At 42.0% G+C, this 11,177-nt stretch overlaps 1 protein-coding gene across 3 annotated transcripts in view; it reads right to left on the bottom strand.

The window, feature by feature from the left end:
• Positions 1–10,629, bottom strand: part of LOC134495321 (collagen alpha-1(XV) chain-like) — a 33,678-nt gene extending 23,049 nt beyond the window's left edge. For all 3 annotated transcript variants that reach the window (XM_063300683.1, XM_063300684.1, XM_063300682.1), the window contains exons 1-4: positions 10,317–10,629; positions 9,360–9,478; positions 3,470–3,580; positions 89–157 (exon numbers count right to left, since the gene is read on the bottom strand). In XM_063300683.1, coding sequence (XP_063156753.1) covers positions 89–157; positions 3,470–3,580; positions 9,360–9,478; positions 10,317–10,458 — 441 coding nt within the window. In that variant the 5' untranslated portion in view covers positions 10,459–10,629. The remainder of the gene's footprint in view (positions 1–88; positions 158–3,469; positions 3,581–9,359; positions 9,479–10,316) is intronic.
• Positions 10,630–11,177: the final 548 nt, after the last annotated feature.

Raw genomic sequence — 11,177 nt, forward strand, 5'->3', positions numbered from 1 at the left:
TTTCTTAGATCCACTCCTTTAGATATTTTCTTCCTGCCCCTTTCTTTCAAAGTGGCAATGATGTCTTCATGGTCCAACTCCAACATACCTGTGTTGTCTTAATTTTTCCAGTGATCATAGATTGGTAATATGAAGTTGTCAAGGTCTTTGAACCCTCCTGAAATGCAAGATGGCAATAGTTAGGAAACCAACATTTTGAAGGCTTAAGTCTTAATCTGAGATTAAGTCCCTCCCATCCTACTTGCAATAGCATAGTCCTTAGTCAACATAGTGCAGGTATCTTCTTATAGATGTGAAAAGAAATGCATATTTTTGTTTCAGACCTTCAACTAATAGTTTAATTATTTGTTTCTTTTACAACAGTCTCATGCTTTGGTCTTCTACTTAGTGCTGTGGGTTGCAAGCAGCTGTCCTTATTGCAGAATGAACAATTATTAATTAATGGGTTAATTGCTTTGCTATCACAAAATATCATAATGCCAACTACAAGAAATACAAAGAATCAAATTAATACTAGAGGTGTTCACTTCTTTGTATTTGTTTCCAAAAAGATGCTTTGAAGTATGCAGGGGGAGGTTCAATCCCAGGAAAAAACACTGCTGCTTTAAAGAAAAGTAGTGAGGTGCTTGATCATTCGATAATGATCACAATCCCATTTTTATATTTGTTTCCAAATTTCCCTACAGTGCCTGGATAGTCACAATTCCTCAGCCACTGCAGTTAAAGCTGGGTACCATTTGGGTATATGATAGTTTTGGCTGTGTTATTAAATGTTACTTGGAGGAGGCATAGAATCCCAAGTCCCATCAAACTAAGGAGAGACATTCTCTGCTTAATAGCCATGGATTGCTTAGCCAATAACCGTGGAGCTCTAGGGAAGAGGAGACTGCAGATACAACTAAGAGAAAAGGTGTGGGATGGAGGGAGTTTGTCCTTACTAATATAACTCATGATGTTTCAGTTCTGATGCAATCTTTTCATTGCAAATTCCTCCTGTCTGTACTGGTAGTCCTTAACTTACGACTGTTCATTTAGTGACTGTTTGAAGTTATGATGGCACTGAAAAAAGGGACTTATGACTGATCCTCACACTTACAACCGTCACAGCATCCCTTTGGTCACATGATCAAAATTCAGGAGCTTGGCAACCAACTCACACTTATGGTGGTTGCAGCATTCCGGGGTCATGTGATCACCATTTGCAACCTTCCCAGCCAGCTCCTGACAAGCTAATTCAATGGGAGAAGCCAGATTCACTTAACAACCATGGTGATTTGCTTAATGACTGTGGTGATTTGCTTAACAGCCATGGCAAAAATGGTCATAAAATTGAGTGTGACTTAACAGCCGCCTCACTTAACAATGGAAGTTTATTTATTTATTTGTTGGATTTTATTACCACACATCTCCCCCACAAAGGAGGGACTCTGGGCAGTTTACAGAAACAAAATTTAAAATTCAATGTCAGCATAAATACAATAATAAATAGACAATAAAAATATAAAATATAATAAAATCCAGATGGCTAAAAGTTATGTTTCAGTCTGTGAGTATAAAAGATTGTCCTAGGGTGCTAGCCATCCCCATGAATGGCTGTTCCCCATCCTGCTCCAGGCATGACGGCAAAACCAGGTTTTTAGCTATTTGTGGAAGTCCAGGAGCGAGGGGGCTTGTCTCACCTTTGGGGGAAGAATGTTCCAAAGGGCGGGAGCTACTGCAGAGAAGGCCCACTTCCTGGACCCCGACAAATGGAATCCTTTACGGATGGGGTCCGTAATATGCCTTCTCTGCATGACCGGGTAGGACAAGTTGATGTAATGGGGAAGAGGCGATCCCTCAGGTAACCTGGCCCCGTGCCATGTAGGGCTTTAAAGGTAATAACCAACACCTTGAATTGGACCCAGAAGCAGACTGGAAGCCAGTGCAGCTGGCATAGCAAAGGTGTTACATGTGCCAGCCTTGGGGCACTTAAAATTGCTCGTGCAGTTGCATTCTGGACCAGTTGTAGCTTCCAGCTACTCTTCAAGGGTAGCCCCATGTAGAGCGCATTACAGTAGTCTATATGGGAGATGACCAGGGCATGAGTGACCATTCGAAGGGCCTCTCAATCCCAGAAAGGGTGTAACTGGCACACAACATAAAGCTGTGCAAAGGCCCTCCCGGCCACCGCTGCCACCTGCTCTTTGAGCAGGAGTCATGAATGCAGGAGGAACCCCAGATTACGCACTGGGTCTGTCTGGGGCAGTACAACCCCATCAGAGCCAAAGATGACAATTTCCCAGATACTGAGGAGCCTTTAATCCACAGTCACTCCGTCTTACCAGGGTTCAGCTGAAGCCTGTTGTTCCCCATCCAGACCCCCACAGCCCCCAGGCACCTGGAGAGGGTGGCCATGGCATCACTTACTTCACCTGGGATGGCAATGTATAATTGAGTTCTAGTCCCAATTGTGGTTGTAAGTCAAGGACTACCTGTATCAATGTTGGAACTCAGCTTTCCAGATGTGGCCACTTAAATAGCTGAAAATATTTCATTCGTACACAACAGAGGTGTTAGCACCCCCAACATTTGCAAAACTATAAAAAGAAGAGGCAGAGGCAGAGGAAGAAGAAGAATCCTCAGCTCTGGAAATTAAAGCTGCTGAAAGAAGACTGAGACTGCTCAGTAGGCATGACATGTTGCTGTGAGTCTCACTTGTTAGTCCTTTCCTGTAAACAGAAAATGACTAATTTCATACAAATAGAAACAGCAGGGGAGGTGGACACTTTGGGAGCCCACAAGCACAGGTGCCCAGTTGTCCTTCATCCTCTTCCTTGCCCCACATCTTGCTGGTGCTGCTGGTGCTGCTCTTCTCATTTGGGGAAGGGATACTTTATGGTGACTAAGGAGATGAGGGAAGACCTCGTGGGATTGCTGCCATGGGTGGGGATGGTGGTTGGAAGCAGCCTCCTGTGGACTTGCCCACCCTTCACTGCTGCAGCCAGAGGGGTTCTGTGCCTGAGCCTTCTCATCAGAAAGCCCATCTATGAGGTTTGCCTTGGGTCTCAAAGGGCTCTACAGATGCTGATGACTCCTCAGAATAACTGAAAGAAGCAGTGATACCGATTCTGATCAAACCAGTGTAAAACCAACCCACAACTGTTGTTATATCTCACATTTTTGAGATGTGGGGAAGCCTTTGAGGTGTTGCTTGCACATATTTAGATACCCATATTAAGAAATCACTCTTCTAAATAAACTGGGCAGGCAAATCCTAAATTTCCTAGCCCGAATAGCTTTCAGACATGCAAACTAGGAATTTTAGGAATTTTGGTGTCCGCACTTCTGAAGGGCATTAGATTGAGGAAGGAAAAGACAGTAACCGCTGTGTTTGAACTAGTTTACTAGCGCTGATGGAGAAATCCAGAACTCAGCCCAGAGAATTAGATGCATACCAGGCATTTGGGCAATCTTTCCACAGCACTGTTACCTGGATCCTCAGGAATTCAGAATCTTCTTTCTCAGCACTGCCCTCAAAGACTGTTGAAAAAGGAGATGTATTATCAAAAGTATCTTCTTTTCTTACACTTGATGAACTAGTCTGGGAAAAAAAAGAGAGAATTTGCATTCATTTGTGATCCTGATTATCTGTTTATTGCTTTATATCTAGGTCTTGTGTGTAGAAGTTCACGACAGCATGCCCCTTACAATTTTATCTTTACAACAACCATGTACGGCAAGTCCATCTGGAAGATAGTGACTGGTGCATTGTTACCTGTTGAGTTTCACTGCAGGGTAGGAACTTGAATCTGAGTTTCCCCATTCCTAGTCCATAGTACTAATTACTATAGCACACTGGCTCTGGTATAATGTAGGTTCTGCTTTGGTATCCCTATTTTTGAATGTGAGAAGGAGCTGTTTCCAGCCACTTCACAATTTGAGGAAAATACTGCTGTGCCTGAAAAATACTAATATTAATACTAATACAGGTAGAGTTGGGATGAAGTCCATCTTTATCCAGAAGGTTATTGATCCAATCTATATGAGGTTAGGTTTGATGTGGTCATTCATGATGAAATAAAAATTAACATAGCACTTGCTCAAAATCCAGTTTTATCTATATTGTTATTGAATTTCTATCCTGCCAAATTAAAAGTTGTACACCCACATGCATGTATCTATAGAAAAAGGGAGGAAAAGTCTTTTCACAAAGCAAAAGAATCTAAAACATACACATATTACTAATACACGGTAATGAATTCTAGGGCTGACCGTTGGCTATAAAAATAGCTTTGGAAAAGAACAGGAACTGTGTGCTTTTAAGTTTTTCTTGCTGCATGGCTGACTCTGGAGTATGATGGGATGAGGCATTTGTCATCTCCACAGGGCCTCTTCTCAGTTTGTATAGGATAACAGAGAAAGCTAGAAAGAGGGGCAAAAACATCTTATTTGTAGGTACTCTATATTTTGAAAAGAGACAGTTTGGTGCAGTGGATAAGGCACCAGGCTAGGAACTGGGAGACCGTGAGTTCTAGCCCTGCCTTAGGCACGAAGTCAGCTGGGTGACCTTGGGCCAGTCACTCTCTCTCAGCCCCAGGAAAGAGGCAATGGCAACCCACTTCTGAAAAACCTTGCCAAGAAAACTGCAGGGACTAGTCAGGTAGTCTCTGAGAATTGGACATGATTGAATGGATTAAAAAAAAATTGAAAGGGAGGGAATTTAATAAAGTTCCAGAATTTTGGAGCTGGCACTACTGCAAATCAATAATCATTACTATTTCATTTTTTTCTTTTTTAAAAATGAGTTGGATGTAGAATGACAGATGTGTAAGGACATAAAGTCCAAATCCTAACAAGAATGAACCTAAATGTAAGGCGCTCATAGCTTACCTCTCTCTAATATCCAGTGAGGCCTTTTAACCTGTCTGATAAGGTGTTAGGAGGGAATTTGGACAATTCAGCAACAAATCTCTATTTAGCCATGAAGCTTATAGGATGACTTTGATCCAATGGTTTTGCTTAATTTACCTCACAGGGTTATTATGAAGTTAGAATGGCTGGGTTCATACATTATGCTAAGTGCACTTTGCTTCATCTTGCTTTTTAATCAAGCCGAACTGGCTTACTTTACATAATAGGTTTAGCGATAAACGTGGTTTACAAAAGCAATGGCTTATATACCTAAGCCCAAATTGAAAAGCTACTCTGTGGCTTACTGTAACCCATGAGCCCAGCTAGTAAAATATATATGTTGATGTATTGTATGTTATATGTCTCCCTTTTGGCAAATTAAGGCATGCATTGGACACTACTGAATTTTTTATCCTTATGTCCTGTAGAGAGGAGAGGGGTGGGGGGGAAGGGATTTTTGCCCACAAGTCCAGGTCATTCTGCCACAGGACTCAAGGCTTTGTTGAGTCTGACAAGACCCTGAGTGTTGATAAGACACAAGGAAATGACAATTTGGAATTGCACAGAGAGAGTGAGAGCAAGCCAGAGTCTGTCACGTGGTGCGAGAACTGGCCTTGGGACTTTGGCCTCCATCTCTGCATCTAGAGACATTCAAATTAGCAGTGGCTTGGTCTCAAGCTTTCATGTGCGATTCAGGGGGAAAACTTGGAAAGCTACGAGGCAGCTGCTGCTAACTTTAGGAAAGGAGGCAGAGTATTAATTATGCTGTCTGTAACTGAAAGAAGATTTAAGTGTTTGGTTCCTCCAAATAATTTGCTGCTGCTGCTGCTACTTCTACTTTATAAGGCCACCGAATCAGAAAGTCTCAAGATGTTGTCTGTCAGCCCTCCCAGGTAAACCAGACAGGAAACATGATGAGATGAGCTAATTCTACTTTATTGTAAGGCTACATTAACAGAATCTGGCAAGTCTGAAAGTACAAACCTCCCGCCCTCTCTATTTACTGCCTGAGCAGTTAGGGTGGGTCCTCTGGGCATTATTCTGTTGTGGACTTCTTTCTCTTTTACCTGATCGTTCCCTAGGCGGCTTCTCCCCCCTCTCCCCCCCATCTTCCAAGGTCACCCTCACATTCCTCACATGTACAGAGTTAAAACTTCATAAAATACAGAAACATGGGAGTGTCATCTTAGATTTACTGAGACTATGGTAACAGAGAAACAGCCAGTGTAGTGTCATGGTTCAGAAGTTGGACTGGGAGTTGGAAGACCCAGGTTCTAGTCCTCCTTTAGACATGGAAGCCAATTAGACATTGGGTAGCTTTGAGCCAGTGATTCCCACTTAGAGTAGGAAATTTAAAAAAAAAACATATCAGAAGAGGGCAATGGCAATCTACTTCTGTACATTAGTGCCAAGAAAACTTTACCTGTCAGTGAAGTAACCAGGAGTCACTGCCCCCACCCCCAAACATACTACAGGGTGTGTGTGTGTGTGTTTGTGCCTAAATTTCACATTTGGGTGGGTGGGAGCATAAATGATCTTAAATTCTGGATCATCTTTCTTTTGGATAAAGACAATTCTTTACATCAGGGATCAGCAATCTACAGCTCTGAGTCTTATTACATACTGCCCTGGCTAATGTCAGAAGTCCTTTGCAAGTGATCTGCTAAGAGACAGCTGTCCCTTCTCTGCATCTTGTTGCTCAAAAGTGTAAGAAGATTTTAAAGAGAAAGAGGCAAATAAGAATGAGAAAGAAAAGGGGATGGCAGAGAGATGATATGTGGTCGTACACACACTTTGTGGTCTTCACACACCACTTATTCATCCTCAAACATCACATCACTTTTGACATGCCCCAAAAGTTGCCTCTGACTTTCACGTGGGAGTAAACTTATGGCTGCATATACATTTCTCTGCCTCTGTTTATAACTCCTGAATCACACACAATTCTGCCTGTACATCTGAGGTCATCCAGAGACCCTTCAGCCCCAACTCATATTAGCAACCCAAACCTACACTGCACCACAAACGCCAGTGGTTCAAAACGTGGAGAGTTGAATGGCATTATACAGATGCAGTGCATGTTCACAATATCTTTCCATTTTCAAAGCAAAGCCTCAACTCATGAGGCCATGACTATCCTTTCCATCATGGAGCAATAAGCCTAGGTTTGCCACATTATGCAGCTGACAGGATTTGCAGCAGGGCAGTCTGAGGTCTCCCAGTGCATATTCACCCTTTACTCTCTTTGGAATAGAACTTTAAAAAAAAAATTATATAAAGGATGAATGCAGTCCTGAAAGCAGCTCCATTAAGCACGATTCTTGTATTTATTTATTTAATTCCCCCCCTGCCTTTATTATCTTTATAAATAACTCAAGACGGTGAACATACCTACTACTCCTTCCTCCTCCTATTTTCCCTTTTGTTTAGTATGCAGGGGGTGGGGGTGGGGGGATGCTACAAATGAGAATTTCCTAGCTTTTTTTGTACACAGAATAATGAAGCTTCAGAATGCTTGCAGACAGACAGACGCAAGCAAGAGCTCACTCACCATCTTCGGGAAATGATCATACACAATTTCCTAATGTACAAATCTTCAGCTCTGAAACACACTTAATATCATGTATAAGGAACACAAAGAAATCACTTCCCTTTTCTGCTTTAATGTACATAGAATATTACCTTAGTGGTTCTATATTCACCACTGTCACCATTATAGATTTTGATTTTAGACCTTAGTGATGTGACCATAACTACTTCTATTACTACTGCATCCTGAAGAAGGAATGGAGGAAATTTGCTCAACTTACTTGTCCTCAGGGGAAAAACAAATCCTTTCTGGAATATATAATTAAGTCCATCTATCCAATCTCTAACCATTAAGATTGTAAATACTACGGTTATTAAAGGATAACCAACACATGTTATTTTATTTTATTTATGTGCCATAAACTAGCATGGGTGCAACATATACCCTACTACATAATTGCTAAAAGTGATATATGTAAGGAAAAAACAATAGTTTGCTTGCTTGCTTGCTTATTGATTGATTGATTGATTGATTGTATTTTTATACCGCCCATCTCAAAATGACTCTGGGTGGTATAAAATGATAGGCTGAATGTTTTTCCATGCAGAAGGTTGCAAATGCAATTGACAGTCATCTGTCCCTACCATTAGACCCCATGCTGGCTGGGGAATACTGGGAGTTGAAGTCCACACACCTTCAAGTTGCCAAGGTTGAGAAACACTGCATTAGAAGAGTGAAGTAACCATCTCAACCATCAGATGCTAAGGGAGGGGCAGGAAGGCAGTCATGAGGTACTGGATGAAGTGTTTTGGGCACTATGCAGCTTGTCCTCCACAATTGTTCTTCAGATGAATGGACAATAGATTTGACTTATCACTCTAGGCAGGTTCTGTATGTGGAATGGGAATGAACAGCATTTTATTTTGCCTCAGGTAACAAAGTGTTCATTTAGGACAGATTTATATTAAAACTCTAGATAGTTGTTTCCAGTCAGGAAAGGCTAGAGTGGTGTTGTTCAAGGGTGCTGGGGCTAGATTTCTGAGAATTCCCCATCCACTATGACCATTACCTGAGGCAGCTCTGAGAGTTGCAGCCTCCCCCTTGTTACCTGCAAAAAACAAAACAACACAAACCCAGGTTGGGAAGGATGATCAGGGATGGGGAAACTTTAGCCCTCCAGATATTATTGGACTATGGCTCTCGGCCGTGTGGGGAGCTTTTGTTCAGTGATATCTGGAGGGCTACAAGTTCTTCACCCGTGACCAAAACTTACAATTATATAGCTGAGATCATTTTGTGTAAGTTAGATTGTAGTGTGATTGTTCTGAATTGCTTGCAGTCAAGATAGCTTCACTTTAATAATTAAATGGAATGAGGAAGTAACTGTTCTTCCAGATTAATTATTATAGAACAGTGTGTTTTGATATATGCAACCTCCTTCTGCTCCTTATAACACCATCTCACACAGTGACAGATCAATTAATATGAATAATGATGACATTTTCAAAACTTGTTTAGTTAGCAAGGAAAAGACTTGTAAAGGACTCAATCTGTATGTCTTCTGCTCTAGCACTCACCCCCACACACTGCCAGACATACTTTTTTGCCCGTTCCTCAAGTGAGTTATGAACTCTATTCACCATCAGCCTACTCATAAAGAAGCATTTAGAACTGCCATAAGCACCTCTTATACAAGTATTTAAAAATAAACATCAGTGAAAAGCTGTAATTCTGGGTTGTTTTTAAATCAAATGCGCAGTTTTGACCATATACTTTTGAAAAGCAGCACACATTGTTCTGGAGGACACAAGGTTAGAGAAGGCTAGCCACCATGTGTACATCTAGCCACTCTTCTCTCCAGTGTTATTCTTCTTCTTAGTTGCCACATAAGTCACAAATCAGTTATCATCTGACTCACAACCACATGATAAATGCTCACCAAGTCCAGCATTCCTTCCGTAGTGGTAACTTCCTGTGTAAATGTATCTGGTGTATTCCAAGGAATGGAACTACTCAGGAGTGTCTGCTCAGAAGGTGGCTTCACATCAGTTTCTGCATCTGGGAAAGCAAAGGGAAAACAGACTGGAAACTATCTACGCATTTATGCTCCCAAAACATAAATGAAATTTCTCTGTTCCTGACACTGATTTTCCAAGCGCGGAAGAGAGAGGAATGATAGAGAAGACAATATTAATTACACATGGGATTTTTTTTTTCTATAGTTAAATTTCATCTTTCCTCCTTGGAGCTCAAGATCAGACTTGTAGTAATCTCGTGAGGAAGGTAAATTGAAGAGAAACTTGCATGAAGACACTCAACAAGCAAGAATTTGAACCTGACTTCCTAACCAATGTTATGATCACTACACAGCCTCCAGTTTTCTCCTGGTAATTCAGCTGGTGCAACTTTTCCCATGCACAGAAGGCAAAGCCTTATCTATTACTCCATCTCCTTTCATCCAATGAAATCCAAATCCTGTGAGTGAGGCAGATGAGATTGAAGCCCTGGGGAGTGTGGAGGAAGACAGCCACTCTGATCTCAGGCAATCTGATTGCCAAAGCCTTTTGTCCCACTCTATGTAGACCAGCCTTTCCCAATCCGGCACCTTCCAAGTGTGACCATTCTGGGTGGGAAATTCTGCAAGTTGCAGTTCAAGTACATCTGGAAGGTGCCAACTTGAGGAAGGCTGTATTAGATATGTTTTTGCATAACTCTATGTCGCGACTATGACCCCCAAACCACAGTTGATTCCAAGACCTTCTGTGGCCCAAATGGTGTACCCTTTTAAAAGGGCATTTCTGGATTTTATTTAGTTTTCCAGCTCTTTCCACACCGAAAGGAAATGGGAAATGGGCAAGGAAAAAGAAGCAAGGATAATTACACCTTTTGCACTTACCTGTGGGAATCACAACGGTTGTGGTCTCAGGATCTGCAAAAGGCCACCAATTGTACTGAGCAGCACTGGGGGGAGTTAGCCCCCCTAAGAGCAAGATGAGGCAGAGGCAGCCCAACGCCTGGATTCCTCTAAGAGTCTCCATTGGCACTGCAGTTGTCTACAGCTTGGCTGCCTCCACACCAACCTTTGGCACTTCTGACCCAAGTTCATATCAGCTGGAGATGCCCGCCCACCAGTCTCTGTCTGCCAATCAGCTGGCACCTCATTTTAGAAGACATGTACTGTGATTAAACATTCTTACTCTCTCTCTTTCTGCACATTCAGGCAAGAAGAAGTAGAACTGCTGTTTTAACTTGGACCCCTCTGCATCTTGAGTCTGTGCATACAGGAGTGGGTGGGGAGGTGGGGAGGGCTGAAGTCACATTACATGTACTTATTTTGCTTACCAATGCACTGTATCTGTGTTATTACTAACTAGTGTAATTGCGAAGGCCACGGTTGATAACACATTACTGCATTTCATTTTCTATGATCCCACTGCTTTCAGTTCCCATTGCCATGTGCATCAGCCACCTGTGAACTTTTAACCAAAGATAATATGCCATGCATCTAATGCAGCCTTTCTCAACCTTTTGACCCTGGAGGAGCCCTTGGAATAAGTTTCAGGCCGCAGGGAACCCCTGCGCGTTCAGGCTCAAATATAGGCCAGAAGTTACAAAATGATTATATTCGTTTCATGTGTAGGCCTGTATATATGCATTAAGAACAGCGCTCTTAAACTAAAAATCAAGAATGCAACTTCCCTCTTTAAGGTGAAGTTGCCCAAATTTGAAATGATTTTTTAAATAAATCGTGATCTCC

Source organism: Candoia aspera, chromosome 4, assembly GCF_035149785.1.
Source record: "Candoia aspera isolate rCanAsp1 chromosome 4, rCanAsp1.hap2, whole genome shotgun sequence".
NCBI lineage: Eukaryota > Metazoa > Chordata > Lepidosauria > Squamata > Boidae > Candoia > Candoia aspera.